This window comes from Cebus imitator, unplaced genomic scaffold (genome assembly GCF_001604975.1).
Source record: "Cebus imitator isolate Cc_AM_T3 unplaced genomic scaffold, Cebus_imitator-1.0 Scaffold405, whole genome shotgun sequence".
Taxonomy (NCBI): Eukaryota; Metazoa; Chordata; class Mammalia; order Primates; family Cebidae; genus Cebus; species Cebus imitator.
This window is the reverse complement of record NW_016107720.1, coordinates 1,041,845-1,059,302: the sequence shown is the minus strand read 5'-3', so window position 1 is coordinate 1,059,302 and position 17,458 is coordinate 1,041,845. Positions and strand designations below refer to the sequence as shown.

General features: G+C 46.0%; 1 protein-coding gene across 2 annotated transcripts in view; it reads right to left on the bottom strand.

Annotated features, from left to right (window-relative positions):
* GLB1L2 (galactosidase beta 1 like 2) overlaps nucleotides 1-17,458 on the bottom strand; it is a 44,287-nt gene that overhangs the window by 13,639 nt on the left and 13,190 nt on the right. For both annotated transcript variants that reach the window (XM_017509070.1, XM_017509071.2), the window contains exons 4-7: nucleotides 17,151-17,246; nucleotides 15,175-15,283; nucleotides 5,650-5,742; nucleotides 2,911-2,992 (exon numbers count right to left, since the gene is read on the bottom strand). In XM_017509070.1, the coding sequence (XP_017364559.1) occupies nucleotides 2,911-2,992; nucleotides 5,650-5,742; nucleotides 15,175-15,283; nucleotides 17,151-17,246 (380 nt within the window). The remainder of the gene's footprint in view (nucleotides 1-2,910; nucleotides 2,993-5,649; nucleotides 5,743-15,174; nucleotides 15,284-17,150; nucleotides 17,247-17,458) is intronic.

Below are 17,458 nucleotides of genomic sequence, written 5' to 3'. Positions count from 1 at the left end.
GAGCGCAGGGGACAGGACCACGGGGAGCGCAGGGGACAGGACCACGGTGAGCGCAGGGGACAGGACCACGGTGAGCGCAGGGGACAGGACCACGGTGAGCGCAGGGGACAGGAACACGGGAAGCTCAGGGGACAGGACCACGGGGGGCACAGGGACAGGACCACGGGGAGCACAGGGGACAGGACCACGGGGAGCACAGGAGACAGGAACACGGGCGGCGCGGGGTGGGGTTAGGAGGAATACAGGCAGCGTTTTTTTTAAAAGCAAACTACCCTCGGAGAGAAATAAGAAAGGCAGTATCCATTTTTAAAGTATGCTGTGAGAAGAGAAATACATTCAAGAAAAATGTGACCCAGGAAACGATGGGAGGACTGGAAGATAAAAGTTCAGGAAGTCACTCAGAAAGCAAAACCGAAGGGCAAAGAGATTTAAGAAAGAAAAATAAAAAGACGTAGAGAATCACTACGAGCACTGAATACACAAACACCAGGATGACCGAAAGACCCAAGGACAAGAGGGTGGAATGCCATCAGAGACACACACAGGGAGCGTAACAGTGCAAGCTCACAGGATTCGCAGCACCACGTGAAAAGGAGGGCCGTCTCCCTGAAGAACATGGCAGGGACGAGAAGGGAGAGGACACAGGAAAGGCTCAGGAATCGGAGTGTCCTGTACTGCAGCAGCAACAGCAAGTGCCCAGGAGTCTTGGAGCAATGCCTGTGGAACTCCAGGAAACAGGATTCCACGTGGGATGCTGCCATGCAGCAGCCCGCCACCATGCAGGCCTGAACCATGAGAGCGAGGCCTCCAGACAGCCGGATCAGACCCAGCAGAATCAGACTGGCATAGGACCGGAGAAGCACCAGCACAGGTGTCTGGGACCTCTCTGACAAAGCATTTGCTTAAAAGAGAAAGCAGCAGGGGGGGTGAGGGTAGCAAAGAGAATTGAAATGAAAAGAAAAACAAACAGAATTGTTACACAGAAAACTAAGCACAGTGCAAAGCGAGCAGGTTGGCACCCTGAGAATTCAAAGGCACTGTGCAGGGCATCACCCACGTGGCAGGTGTTCACAGTGAACCGTCGTCACACACCCACAAGGCCCTCGCTGGCGCCCCTGAGGACTGAACAGCCACACTGGCAGGAAAGTGCAGGTAGGGCAGGAAAGAACACTCATCACCCACTGGAACAAGAAATCAATAGGCAGAATTTTAAAGCAAATGAGGCAGGATTTTATGTGCACAGTATTTAGAATTAAGAAGTAAAATATCCCAGGAAAAAGTCAGACTTGAAAATGGTCATTTCTGGAGAATGTGATGAAGAGCAGGCAACACTGTATTTCTCTACCAACATTTTCTATCATTTCACTTTTAGACCATTTAAATTTTTTAATTAAAAAAAAAATCATTCCAGGCAGCAGGTGGCACCAGGGGCATGCAGGTGGGTGCCTGGAGGTGGGAGGGCCACAGGGAGAAGCAGCAGAGACGCCTGGCTGGATGCAAGGCCTGTAACCGGGAAGCGGCCAAGCACTAAAAACGTGCCCCAGCATGAAAAGGCGTCTCCCACACAGCCACAGCCCCTCCGGAGCCTGGAGCAGGCCTTAGAAGCACGGTGGGGAGACAGTGCCACCGCGTGGAAACTTTGGGAATCACCGCTGGTCCTCCTCACACCAGACACACAGGGTCTGGGTCCTTGACTAACTCACTTTGCCTGGGGACAAAAGCCTTTTCCTCCCCATTCATGGACCTTTACTCCCTGAGTGCCAGCCACATGCCAGGTGCTGCTGTAGGGATATAGAGAGATCTTCCAGCAGCTCGGTCTGTGAAGGGACATGCAAAAGAAGGAAAAGAAAGCGTGGGATGTGCTACAGCAGACACAAGCACCACTGCACGAGGCTGCAGGAAGGGCCCTGCGGCAACCAATGGGAGGGAACTACCCTCACCCAGGACACAAACCACGCCTGGGCCCTAGAGCACAGCCAGAGGCGGCCGAAGCCCAAGGCCCGCCAAGAGCACTGCTAGGTGAAACAGATCAGTGAAGTAAACTGCCCCGAATGTCAGAGTGCAAAACGAAAGCAGGGAGACGTACTGGGTGAGCCCCAGGAAGGAGGAGCTTCAACCTCAAGTGGGTGCTAGAGAAAGCTTCACTGTGAAGGTGACTTTGGGGAACAGCCATGCAGCTCTCTGGAAGAAGAGCAGAGCCCCCAAGGTTTGGGGCTCCAGGTGTTGGAGGAACAGTAAAGAGGGTGGAACAGAGTTAGCAAAGGGGAAGGAGCAGGAAACGAGCTCAGCCAGGTCCTGGAGGCCAAGTGGAGACGCCTTTCGAGGTCATTCCCAGAACCTGCACTTCACTCTGAGTGAGACAGGGATGGCTGGCATTCAGAAGGAGGTAGGATGATCCAAACGACATTTTCAGAGGCATGCAGAGGCTGTTATGCTGAGAACACATTGTGGAGTCGGCAGTGAAAATGCTACTGCAGCAATGCAGGCCAGGAGCGCTGCTGGCAGGTGAGCGCTGAGGCCTGTGGAATTCCAGCCACACTGGCTGATAAAGCTAAGGATGGCTTGGGTGCCAGGCGGATAGGAGAGGAGCTCACGGTCACTACCAGGTTCAGGGTCCACGCCGCTGGGAAAAACAGAGCTGCAATTTTCTGATAACAAGAAGCCCATAGTCATCTTCAGAGTGCCCTTAAAGCCTGAGCACCCAGCAGGATGGGAAAACAGCCACCCAGCCAGCCATGCACCACGGTCTCTCACACGGACCCTCCAACCCTCTGCAGCCCAGTGCCACACACACAGGAAAAGAACAGGCACCAGAGACACTCCTGCTTGGGTCACAGTCCCACAAGGGAAGTGCACGCAGCCTGGCCAGGGCCACTGCTGCCCTACATGGCCCCATGCAAGTGCGGGTACCTCCATGGACGATCCCCTTGCTCAGCCCATCCTTGTTGTCTGAAGTCAGGAGCAGTTCCACAATGCCACGGTCCTCCAGTGCCTGCAGGGGAAGATCAGATAAGTCCGCGTATGCCCTGGCTCCTCAGAGCTTCTGCAGTGACACACAGCTGTGGTGGGGTAGCCTGAAGAGCTAGAGGGAGAAATGTCAAATAAAGCATTTATTTCTCTGCTGAAAACTGAAAAGTCTCCTGCCGTCTGCACCGGCCATGCTCAGCACAGCTCCAATCAGCATGAATTCCCATCGCAGCAGGAGCAGGGCCGGCAAGCTGGGGCAGCCCTTGGTTACTCCAGATCTGGAAGGTGCCCCATAGGCCAGCTACCATGCCTCAGCGGGTCTACGCCACAGCTGGCTCAGGGAAGCCTGCTGCCATGTGTCACCCGCCACTGTCTGTTGGGCTCCAGCAAGCGGGTCAGGCCTGCAGGATGACACCTACATCCTTCCCTTCACCCACACCACAAGCAACAGGCCTGTCCCTTCCCCACGCTGGCCGGTGTGGGTCTGGGGGATGGCAAGGCGCAGGAGGGCCCACCATGCCCTTTCACATGCCCATGGTGTGCTGCTCATGCCCAGAACAGCAGGAAGCATCCTCACAGGCTATAAAGCAGAGTGCAATGGAAGGAACGCTGTGCTTGAGAGGCAATGACAACAGTAACCACGCAGAATGTCCCCTGACGTCCACAGAGCAGTCACTGCCACGCCAGGCCTTCCACTCAGCACTGTACACGACTGTCCTACGCAAGCCTCACAGTTAATATCTTCACAGTACAGACGCACCTTGGAGGGGTGAAGTCAAGCATCACAGGTAACAGGGCCCATGCAACATAGGCCTGAACCCAGAACCAGAGGCTCTGCTCTGAGGCTCTGGGCGTTTTTGGATCAGAAACCCCAGCAAAGGGGTCTTCCTGTAATCTTCCCTGCAGATATTATGACAAGACTGTTTATTTCCGCTGAAGTCTTTTGGAAGTGGGGAGGTAAGGAGATCATCTGCTGGGCGAATAAAGCTCATGTCCAGTCTCACACACTGGGAAGGAAAGAGCAGAGGGGGCTCTAGCCTCGGCACAATGGAGCTGCAGAGTTCAACCATGAGGCCATGTGGGATTTATCAAGAGCCCTGCATTTACCACCTCACAGTAATGAGTCATGCACTGATGTTTAGAAGTGTTTACTTAGGTCCCTACCACATACACACACACTTAACATTTCCTGGGCATTAGTTTACTGACCCCACCCCCTAAGGGATAATTACTTCTTCCTGAGCACTGGAGACCCCAAGCTAGCCTGGGGCGGGCACCTGTTCTCTCATCCCAGCAGCTTCACAGAGAGGCCGGGCCATGCTCCTCAGAGCTTCAGGAACACAGAGGCTGGACGCCACTGCTTCTCTTTGCCCACCTGAGTCACACAGGAATACCTCCGCCCAGACACCAGGGAAGCATGAGTGGAGGGACGGCGCTGTGGGAGCTCTGCTCTCCTCTCGTGGGGCTCTCTTCTGCAGGTGAGTAACTAAGTCAACAACTGCTGAGAGGCACCGGGGCCCAACAGACAGTCTGAGGAAATGGGGTATAGCAGGAGACACTTCAAGTCCTGTGCCAGGATGGGATCTTTCTGTAGGAAGCTGGAGGAGTGGCCTACCCCAAGCCATGGCTGGGCATGGCCATAGGATGGACCTTGCCCCTTTCCAGCTTGAGGAATGCCACCCTTCCTGGACACGGCCTTGCTCCCTCCTAAGAGGGCTTTCTGCAGGTGAGAAGGGGAAGAGTACATACAAACCCACAAGCTGAAGGGTTTGAGCCCTAGTGTCCCATGTGGAGGGATTGAATCAATTTCCAGATGAAAAATGCTCTGAATGCCACAGCAGAAGGGATGCTGCCCGGGCATCAAGGCCCAAAGCCATCCAGCCCTCAGACAGGTGGAGTCACTGCAACCACTTACGCTTCCTCAGTCCACACCACGGCCACACCTCCAAGGTACTACACAACAAATGCCAATGATTCCGTCAGGGTCTCAGTTATTGACAACTTACTAGAACGGTACTGAGCTGTGTGATGTTACATCATACTCGCAATTCGTAGAGGTGAATACACTTATTAGTCCCACTTTATAGAAGAGAAAAAGGAGGCTTAGAAAAAACTCAAGGTATTTTTTCATAGTCTCAACTACTAAGGGACAGAAACCAGATCTGAACTGTAGCCTGTTCTTTTAAGTGTGGCTTTGCCCTTCCCTGGCCAGTCATGCATTGAGTCAGTGGCTCTCAGCCTTCCCTACACACTAAAATGAGATGACTGAGAACCCCAAGAATTCTTATTGGCTTGGTATGGTACATGGCCTGGCTGCAGGGATTGCCTAAAACTCCCTAGATAAAGCCAGTATGCAGCCTGGGCTGGGAACCACTGCTTTGGATGCTGGAATTGAAGCAGCCTCTCCAGGAGGCCTTCCTAATCATCACCGTGCAATTAAGCCAATTCCTTTATTCCCAGCCCCTGCAACACCACGTGTGTACTGAAATTCCCAGATGAAATTCAATCAGCAAGTAAATAAGTGACAACCCTGTTGAAATAAAACAATGGAGAAATTTCACTAATAAATGATGTTGGAAGACGTATTAATATGATAAAAATATTAAACCCACCTGTCATACCACAGCCCATAACACACACCAGAGGAAGGAATATAAAGAAACACGCCAAGAGGACTCTTACCTTCTTGACATAGGGCATGTAAGCGGGGTCTTTGTTATAGGAACCATATTCATTCTCCACTTGCACAGCAATGATGGGTCCCCCACGCTTGTACTGGGGAGAAAAGACGGACAACCAGGAGCTGAGTTTGTAGGGGAACTGTAGTATCGAATCCACGATGCCCATCACCAATGACTAGCAAAATATCCCATTTGAAAACTAAAATCTCAAAAGATTTGGTATATAATTAAGAGTAGTATCAATAAGACAGTGGAGGAAGAAGCACCAGGCCTTTGTTCTCCCATGAAAACATTAAACAAACAACTCCAAACTGACTAAAATAACTTAATAGGAGCTCTGGAAACCAGTCAAGTGTTTAAGCAAACAAGTGACCACCAAATCAAACCAAAAAGCCATATGCAAAATGGTACAAAATTTTATGAGGTTTTCACAAGTTCTCGCCCCACCCCCTCCTCAGTGTAGTATGGTGTGGTCAAGATCACTCGTCCCAACTTCCAAGTCCCTTGTTTACAATGTTCTAACGTGTTCTGCCCAATGTACTGGTTTCTGTCTTGTCTGACATGGAGCTCACACAAGAATCGTCAGCATAGTTTGGACTTCAGGCTGGAAGCTAAAGATGGCAGTGGCAGGTTCCGCAGCATATGAAAACTACCAGAGGACTACAAACCCTTGGATGCCTAGGGGCAAGGAATTACAAGCAGAAGAAAATGAAGAGTATCTAAGGCCGCAAGTAGAAGGGAGTGAGACTCTCTAGGAATCAAAGACACTTGAAAGCGACCAGGGAGGTAGGGACAGGAGCACACACACAGATACAGACAACACATGCCCAGAAAAGATCAGCTCTTAAGTCTTCACACAGGGCTGATCTCTGGGCTTAGGGGCCCGTTAATTAGTGAGGGTTCCCCTGAAAAACTGCAAAAACTGAAATAGGTGTCTACTTTTTCAAATGCCCAATGTTCAACCAAAAAATCACAAGACATAAAAAGAAACAGGGAAATATGACTCATCAAAGGAACAAAATAAATCTCCAAAAGCAGTATCTGAAGAAACACACATACCAGACTCAGTAGAGCAAGATCATAACAGCTGTTGTAAATATGCTCAAGGAGCCAAAGGCAGGCAAATGAAATATGAAGAAAATGAGAATATCAACAAGAGAACAGAGATTATTTTTAAAAAGAACCAAAGGAACTTCTGGGGCTGAAATATACCATATCTAAATTTAAAAATTCACTAGAGGAATTCAACAGCAGATTCAAACAGGCAAAAGAAAGAATAAGCAAACCTAAACATAGGTTATCAGAAATATCAGGTCTGAGGAGACAAAAGAACAAAGAGAAGTAAACAGAGCCTAAGAGACTTACACAACACCTTCAAGCAGACTAATAATAATTATGGGAATCTTAGAAGAAAAAGAGAGATAAAAGTGTAGGAAGATTATTTATGCAGAATAATAGCTGAAAACTTCTCAAATTTGAGAAAAACCATGATTATGTAAATCCAAGGAGCTCAAAAATTCCAGAGAACCACACAGGGACATACTATAATCAAACCATTGAAGACAAAAAGAGATTCCTGAATGCCACAAAAGTTTTGGTCACATACAAGGGATCCTCAATAAGACTATAAAAGATATCTCAGCCAGAAACTTTTCAGGCCAGAAGGCAATGAGCTGATATAGTCAAAGTGCTGGAAGGAAAACGTGTCAGCTTTTTTTTTTGACACTTCTATATCCAGCAAAACTCAAAAATGAGGGAAAAATTAAGAAATTCCCAAAGAAAAGCTAAGAGAGTTTGTTAACAGCAGACCTGTCCTAGAAAAAAACACTTAAAGTTGAAATGAAAAAATGCAAGTGTAATATGAAACTAGATGAAAATACAAAGTTCTCCAGTAAAGATAGACACATGAAAAATATATTTTAAAATACTATTATAATTTTAATTACAATGTATATTTTTATTTTCTATGAGATTTAAAAGACAGATAAAAATGATTATAAACCTAAGTTAATGGGTACACCACATATGAAGACATAATTTGTGACATCAGTAAAATAAACTGGAGGGGCAGAACTGTAAAGGAGTAGGGTTTTTATGTACAATTGAAGTTAGGTTTGTATTAATTTAAAACAGAATGTCAAAACTTTAGTATATTATATATAATCCTGAGCTAACCACAAAGAGCATATCTATAGAATATATACAAAATGAAATTAAAAGGGAATATAAAAAAGTGTCACTATAAAAAATCTACTAGATACAAAGTAAGGCAGTAATAGAGGAAATGAGGGTCAAAAAGCTGTAAGAGATGCAGAAAACAAACAAAAAAAAAGGCAAAAGTAAGTGTTTCTCTATCAGTAGTTATTTTTAATGTAAATATATTAAACTCCCCAATCAAAAGAAATACATTGGCATAATGGATTTTTAACAAACCCACGTCCAATTATATACTGTCTACAACATACTTATTTTAGATCTAAGGATACACATTGGTTGAAAGTGAAAGGTTGGAAAAGTATATTTTACACAAACAGTAATCAAAAGAGCAGGGGTGGCTTTACTAATATCAAACAAAATAGACTTTATATCAAAAACTGTTATGAGGGACAAAGAAAGACATTATAAAATATATATAATGATAAAAGGTTCAATTCACCAAAAGGATGTAACAATTATAAACATATATGCACCAAACACCAGAGTTCCAAAGTATATAAGCCAAACACTGGCAAAATTTATTTAAGGGAAAAATAGACAGCTCTACAATAATAGTAGGATACTCAATATCTGAATATCAGTAATGGCTAGAATAACCAGACAGAAAAGCAGTAACCAAATAGAGGACTTGGACAATATTATGGACCAGTTGGACCTAACATATATTTTTTTATATATATATAAAACATTCCACCCCGAAATAGCACAATACACATTTTTCTCATGAGTACTTAAAACACCCTCCAGGATAAATCATATATTAAGCCAAAAAACAAGCCTTAATAAATTTTTCTTCTTTTTTAAAATTACAGAGTCTCGCTGTGTCACCCAGGCTGGAATGAAGTGGCACAATCTTGGCTGACTGTCACCTCCATCTCCCGGATTCAAATTTTGTGCTTCCACCTCCCAAGTAGCTGGGATTACAGGCGCCCACCATCACAACCAGCTAATTGTTTTTATTTTTTAGTAGAGAAGGGATTTCACCATGTTGGCCAAGCTGGTCTCTAAATCCTGACTTCGAGTGTTTCACCTGTCTTGGCCTCCAAAAGTACTTGGATTACAGGCATGAGCCACCATGCCCAGCCTCAAGCCTTAATAAATTTTAAAAATTGAAATCATACAAAGTTTTATTTTTCCCGATCAAAATGAAATGAAACTAGAACTCAATAGCCAAGAAAAAAATTCTGAAAAATTCAAATATGTGGAAATAATAAAATCTTAACCAATAGTCCAAAAAGGAACTCACAAGAGAAATTGGAAAATATATTGAGAAAAATGAAAATGAAAACAAAATTATGAATTACAGTGAAAGCAGTGCAAAGAGGGAAATTTTATAGCTATAAATATATTTAAAAGACAAAAGGTATCAAACTAACAACCTAACTTTACACCTTAAAAAAACAGAAAAAGGGAAACAAACTAAACTCAAAGGTAGCAGAAAGAAGGAAATAATAAAGATTAGAGCAGAGACAGATAATGAGAGAATAGAAAAATTAATGAAACCAAGAGTTATTTGAAAAGATCAATGAAACTGACAAACTGTAGCTAAACTAAGAAAACAAGATACGATTCAACTAAAATCAGAAACAACGTGAGGATATTACTGCTGATTTTACAGAAATAAGGATTACAAAAGAGGAATATGAACAAATCGTATACCAACAAATTAAATAACCTAGATGAAACACACAAATTCCTAGAAACATACTGTGCCAAAACTAAATCATGAAGAAATATAAAATCTGAACAGACACATAACTAGTAAGGGCACTGAATCAGTAATCAAAAACCTCCCAACAAAGAAAAGTCCAGGACCAGATGGCTTCACTAGTGAATTCTACCAAAGATTTAAAGAAAACACCAATCTTCCTCAAACCTTTACCAAAAATTGAAACGGAAGGAACACTTCCTACCTTATTCTGTAAGGTAGAATACAGTAATGAGCTCTCTATGCTTTTCTTTGGGAATTTCTTAATTTTTCCCTCATTTATGAGTTTTGCTGGATACAGAAATGTGAAAAACAAGTTGACACTTTTTCCTTTTATTACAAACAAAAGCCACTATAAGAAAACACAGACTAACAGTCCTAATGAATACTGATGCAAAAACCCTCAACAACATGTTAACCAACTTAATTCAGCAGCATATTAAAAGAATTATAAACCATGATCAAATGAGATTTATTGCTGTAATGCGAGGATGATTTGCCATGTGAAAATCAATCAATGAAGGCCAGGCAAGGTAGTTCATGCCTATAATCCCAGCACTTTGGGAGTCCGAGTTGGATGGATCACCTGAGGTCAGGAGTTCGAGACCAGTCTGACCAACAGGGTAAAGCCCCATCTCTACTAAAAATACAAAATTAGCTGGGCGTGGTGGTGGGCGCCTGTAATCTCAGCTACGTGGGAGGCTGAGGCAGAAGAATCACCTGAACCTGGGAGGAGGGGGTTGCAGTAAGCTGAGATAGAGAGATAGAACGATTTCACTCCAGCCTGAGCAGCAAGAGTAAAACTCGATCTCAAAAAATAAATAAATAAATAAATGTAATATACCACATCAACAAAATTAAAGGGAAAACCCACATGATGATCTCAATTAATGCAGAAAAAACCACGTGACAAAATTCAACATTCTTTCATGATTGAAAAAGAACACTCAATAAACTAGGAGCAGAAGGAAACTACCTCAACATAATACAGACCATGTATGGAAAGCCCACAGCCAACATCATATTCAGTGCTGAAAGACTGAAAAGTTTTCCTACATGGTCAGGAACAAACCAAGTATTCCTGCTTTCAGCACTTCTATTCAACATAGTACTGGAAATCCTAGCCAGAGCAATCAGTCAAGAAAAAAATAAAAGCATCCAAGTTGGAAAAGAAGAAGTTATCTCTGTACACAGACAACATGATCTTAAATGCAGAAAGCAGTACAGATCCCCATACCCTGGAAACAAAAAAAAACAACTATCCAGCTAATAATTCAGTCAGCTTGCAGGATAAATAAAATCGATGCACAAAAATCCATTGTTTTTATACACTATCAGGGAACAATTCCATTGAAGACACCATCAAAAACCATAAAATACTTGGGAATATATTTAATCATGGAGATAAAATATGTGTACACTGATTGTACATTACAAAAAAATACTAAAAGAAAATCAGGGACAAAGGAGCAAGATGGTGGAATAGAAGCCTGAGCACTGTTCATCTGTCCTGCTGGAACATCAAGTATTAACAATGATCTGCACACAGAAAAGCAGCATCACTAAAACCAAAATTCAAGTGAGCAGTCACAGTACTGGTTTTAACTTCATATCAACAAAAGAGACATTGAGGCAGGCAAGAGAGACAGTCTTACACCACTGATGCCACCCTCTCCCATCTCCCAGCAGCAACCAACCAATGAGGAGAGAGGATCTGTGCATTTGGGGAAGGGAGAGCACAGCGACTGGGGAACTTTACATTGGACTCAGTGCTGCCTTGTCATAGCACAGAGTGAAGCCATCCTGGGCTCCACCAGCATCCACCTAGAGGGAGCACTTGGACCAGCCCTAGCCAAAGAGAAACTGCACGTCCTAGCGATTGGAACTTGAGTTTCTTGGCAAGCCTCACCACCAAGGACTGAGTTGCTCTGGAATCCCAGGTAAACATGAAAGGCAGCCTAGGACACAAAGACCACAATTCTTAGGCAACTCCTAGTGCTAGGATGGGCTTACAGCCAGTATACTAGCATGGCACATGGTCTAAGGAGACACCAGCTGGCATGGCTAAGGGAGTTCTTGCACATCCCTCCCCCAACCCCAGGTAGCACAGCTCACAGAAACAAAAGTGGCTCCTTCCTTCTGCTTAAAGAGAGGAGAGCAAAGAGTAAAGAGGACTTTGCCTTGCATTTTGGATACAAGATGCTCAGCCACAGAAGGAAAGGGCACTGGCAGAGTCAGGAGGTTCCCGTTCTAGGCCCTAGCTTCCAGACACTTCTAGACACACCCTGGGCCAAAAGGGAAGCTGCTGCCTTGAAAGGAAGGACCTAGTCCTGGAAGAACCTGTTAAGGAATTGATATCCAGAAAGTAAAAAGAATTCCTAAAATCAACAACATAAAAACAAACAACTAGATTCAAAAATGAGCAAAAGACTTGAATAAACATTTCTCTCAAGATATAAAAATGACCAATGAGCACATGAAAAGATGCTCAACACCAATAGTCATTAGGGAAATACAAATCAAAACTACCATGAGAGACCACTTCACAACCACTGATGGTTCTCTCCAGATAAACAGGAAATAACAAGTGTTGGCAAAGATGTGGTGAAATTGGAATGCTTGTGTATTGCCAGTGGAAATGTGATCTGGTGCAATTTCTTTGAAAAACAGTATGGCATTTCCTTAAAAAAACTCAATGTAGAATGACGAGTTGATCCAGCAATTTCACTTCTAGGTATATACCCAAAAGAAGCGAAAGCAGGGACTGGGAAAGATGTTTGTACACCCATGCTCATAGCAGACTTACTCATAGTGGCCAAAAGGCAGAAGTATCCCAAATGTTCATCAATGGATGAATGGATAAACAAATGTGTTATATACATACAATGGAATATTATTCAGCCTTTAGAAGGAAGGAAATTCTGGCACAGGTGAACCCTGAGAGCACTGTTAAGTGAAATAATCCAGTCACAGTACTATGTGATTTCACATATATTTGGTAGCTAAAGTGATCAAATGAATAGGGACAGAGAGCACAATGGTTGTCAAGAGATGCAGAGAGGGAAGAATGGAGAGTTTAACAGGCACAGAGTTTACATTGCGGAAGACAGAAAAGGTCTGGAGATAGACAGTGGTTGCAATAGACTATGTTCCTCCAAAATGTACATGTTGAAATCCTAACCCCCAGCATGAAAGTATTCAGAGGTGGGACTTTCAGGCGATGATTAGTCATGAGCAGAGTCCTCACGAACAGGGCTAGTGCTCTTATAAGCTCTCTGACCCTCTCTGCCATGTAAGGTTCTGTCAATAAGATGGCCGTATATGCCCTGAAAGGGGCCCTTCCAGACACCCAACCTGCCAGTGCTGTGACCTTGGACTTCCCACCCTCCAAAGCTGGGAGAAATGAATCTCTGTGGTCCGTAAGCCACTCAGTCTAGGTGTTTGGTGGCGACAGCCTGAACTAAGGCTGTCGAGATGGGCACACAACAGTGTGGGTGTACTCAATGCCGCTGAGCTGTACACTCAAAGATGGTTAAAATGGCAATGTTTATGTTATGTATACCACACTACAACAGCAACAAAAATAAAATAATTGCATTCTTATTTAAATATGTCAAATTTAAATAAGTTAAATAATAATAATTATGTTATCATTTATTTGAAATAGAAGCATTGGCTGGGCACGGGAGTGCACAGGCTGGGTGCGGTGTCTCATGCCTGTAATCCCAGCAGTTTGGGAGGCTGAGGCGGGCGGATCACGAGGTCAAGAGATCGAGACCATCCTGGCCAAGATGGTGAAACCCCATCTCTACTAAAAATACAAAAAATTATCTGGGCATGGTGGGAAGCCCCTGTGATCCCAGCTATTCAGGAGGCTGAGGCAGCAAAATCACTTGAACCCAGCAGGTAGAGGTTGCAGTGAGCCGAGATCACACCACGGAACTCCAGAGTGAGACTCTGTCTCAAAAGAGAAGGAAGCATTGGTGATTTGCTGTACATCTGCAAGTGCCTCTAAGCCTGCTCCCAGGATGGCCTTCCTGCTGCCCACCCAACTCTTACAACCTTCTGATCCCCTCAGTGGCCCCAGCTTCCCAGCAAGATCTAGGCTAATGGCTTCTAGCTCCTTGCTCCTATCATGATTAGAGCTGCCAGATTTAGTAAACAAAAATACCGGACATAAAGTTAAATTTGAATTTACAACAAATAAATTTTTAGCATAAGTATGACCCATGCAATATTTGTAATATATTTACACTTAAAAATTATTCCTTGTTTATCAGAAATTCAAATGTAACTGAGCATCGTGTGTTTTATCTGGCAATTCCCTTTGATTTATGTGTGCAGTGAGTATTCCATACCACTGACTTGTACTAATTTTTTATTGATGTACTAATTTCTCAATGTCATTCTTTATGACATTACCACTGTGTTGATTTTTCCCATTCCTGCTTTCCACAGCTTCCAATTATTATATAAAATATTAAGATACTTCCTTTCCCAAAATTTACTTTAACACACATTTTGAATAGTAAATGTGTACCATGCAGCACCTTTTTGGTAGCAGAGGGAAGTATCTCATAAAGTCAGCAACGGGAATTTTATAATACACAAAAAGTCCTTCAGTCTTATAGGCAAAGGTTAATCCACATGTGCTCCAACCTGTGCAGAACTGAGCCACAATGCTATTGGGACACTGGTAGATAGATGCATGTTCCCGGCTCTCAAGGCATCCCTATCTCTCTGGTACCGTGGAGACGCCAGTGGATGGGTGTTCCCAACTGTCACTGCATCACTATCTCTCTGACACCGTGGAGACGCCAGTGGATGGGTGTTCCCGGCTGTCACTGCATCACTATCTCTCTGACACCATGGAGACGCCAGTGGATGGGTGTTCCCAGCTGTCACTGCATTTCTATCTCTCTGACACCGTGGAGACGCCAATGGATGGGTGTTCCCGGCTGTCACTGCATCTCTATCTCTCTGATACCGTGGAGATGCCAGTGGATGGGTGTTCCCGGCTGTCACTGCATCACTATCTCTCTGACACCGTGGAGACGCCAGTGGATGGGTGTTCCCAGCTGTCACTGCATTTCTATCTCTCTGACACCGTGGAGATGCCAGTGGATGGGTGTTCCCGGCTGTCACTGCATCACTATCTCTCTGATACCGTGGAGACGCCAGTGGATGGGTGTTCCCAGCTGTCACTGCATCTCCATCTCTCTGGCACCGTGGAGATGCCAGCGGATGGGTGTTCCCAGCTGTCACTGCATCTCTATCTCTCTGGCAACATGGAGACACCAGTGGATGGGTGTTCCTGGCTGTCATGGCATCCCTGTCTCTCCAGTGCCATATGTAACAACGTGAGCGCTTACATCTGTCTGTCCTTTCAGTAACACACCCAAGTGAGACAACACTGAAATGCCAAGATCTTTCAAAAGACAACTATTGCAAGTCCCTCAGTAATCAGTCTCACGCAGTGGGAAAGAGCGTGTTCCTGTGTTCAAAAACACTGGAAGCCCCTTGGTCTGAGAACTAACCAAGGATGATTCACTACCTAGAGGAAGACAGGCGAAGATCAAAGAAGATCCCATTTGCTTGTACCTGGAGTGGCACCACCCTGGACATCAGGTGATCAAAATAAAGGTCCACTGCTTCAGTGAAGCCCTTGTAAGTTGTCCTCAGCCTCATGCCAGGGTCTTGGAGTAGCCAGCTTGAAGTAAAAAGGGAGGGAAGGGAGGATGTTAGCGTCACAGTGGGGTTTGCTGTGAGCAGGCTGCTGGTGCCGTGAGAAGGGAGAGGCCCCACAGTGCTCCGGAACGACCTGTGCCCTCCTCCACCCCACTCAGCCCGGAAGTGGGGAGACTGTGCAAATCGATTCTGGGACGAGCACCCACTTGCACTCCTACAACTTCCCTTCCCAAGGACACACCGTGGTGGAAGTTCATTTCTAGCTCCACAGCTGCAGGGCCTGGCTGCCAGCAGTGACAAAATCTTTTCACAGGACTCCAGGTCCAGTTTTTAAGAATTTGCTCTAAGATCCCATTACAAAGGGTAAAGCCAAAAGGTTAGGAATCACTGAGGCTGGGGAAGGATGGAGACACTGCTTTCCAGCATCACCCCGATAAACAAGCCTGACGGAGACTGCGAGGGGCTGAGCAGGATGCAGCCGCTGTCCTTGCCAACGCGGCTAACACCTCGGCATCAGTCTCATGGGCTGTACAGAGCTCAGCACAGAGCAGCCAGTGAGCAAGAGCTGAATTCTCCCTCCACCCAGTTGCTGTGATCCCAAACTTCCCAGAGGAACGCAGCAGCATGGATTAGTTCCAAAGCTGGAGTCAGGGCCCCTTCTTCTCACTTCAGGTTCTGAGAAGACGCTTCTATTTTCTAACAAAAGGCTCTGAGGCTCCCCTTGCCCTGATCTGGAAGTCCTAAACAGGTTAGGAAATTATCCCATTTCCGTTGGTAAAACAATGGGTGAGCAGAGAGCAGTTTCCTCTAGACTGACATCCCCACATTCTAACCCCACCTGACAGGTCAGCTTTCTCACTCCCACCCGGACTGTCCCTCTGCAAGCGTGCCCACATGCCCCTCTCACGAATGAGCAGGTGCCACATGGGCAGGGTTGGGGGGGCAGTCAGAGTGCCACAGCTCCCCCTTCTTCTAAGTTAAGACTGTTAAACCCTTCATCCTCCTGTGCCCGGCCCTGGCTGAGCCGCGGAAATCGCTGACGGTGGCACACAGCTTTCTAATCCGCAGGGACTGGGGAGGCTGCCCTGGCTTTGTTCACGTCAAGGGCGAGCGTGCCAAACTGAATGGATCAGTGCCTCAGAAGTGACCCGGGGTAGTGCAGACAGAAGCTGTGCCCGCAAGGGAAAGGCAGGTGCTGGAAACCAGGAGGAAAACAAGGCCAGGGCTCCCCAGGGGAGGGGAGAGGGCTTGGGGATAAGGATCAGCCTCTTCCCCCGGGGCAGCCCAGGTCTAACCACCTGGTATACCGTGGGAGGCTGAGAACGGTTACGCCTGTTAACAGGAAAATCTTAAAGGCAACAGTGATGAGGATGAGGAATGAATGAGGTCCCAGCTGATTCCTGTCCAGGTTTCTACTCCAACCACAGAATACCAACCTCAGCCAAGACTACGCCTGGGAAGATGACACATGTGGGCCAAGATATGAAGACAAAACCATAACAAGAATTTGTTTCTGTTAGGCTTCATCAAAATACTTGGACTTTTCAAAATATGCTTGGTAGCATTCCTAAGAAACAGAGAAGGTTTCATCTTTCCCATACTGTAGACAAGCCGGTGAATGACCCGCCAGGGCTCCCAGCTTCACAGCAGAGCCTGAAGCATGGAATGCCCGGAGGGTCAGCCCTGCTGCTGCCTGTCACACAAGTAGCCCACGAGGGGCTCTGCAAGGGCACCCACTGCAGCATCACTGAAAAGTGATGCCCCCTGGGTGCTGTTCTTCCTGAAAAGGAAATTCAGTACAGAATGGGAGCTAGAACACAGAAACAAAACTAAACCTATGTCTGTGAGCTTTCTACACAGCACACAGGACCCTTCACAATTCAGCTTACCTGGGCAAGCCGCCGAGGTCAATCTCACTGCAGATGTAGGGGCCTGGACGCAGAATCACCCACAGCCCGATCTCCGAGGCCATCAGGACAAAGGCCCTAGAGGGGTCCACATTGTCAGCCCTTCCCACTACAGCCAATGGTGAGGCTGGTGGGGACTGCATGCACCACAGGGTGGAGGAGCTGCCCGGTGGGGTGAAGGGACAGCTCAGCCCCACCCCCAAAGAGCAGGGACTCCCACACCAGATCGGAGGCCTGAGCTGCCCCCAGCCTCAGAGCCTCTGCAAAGCTCCATCGGGGGCCTGAGGAGG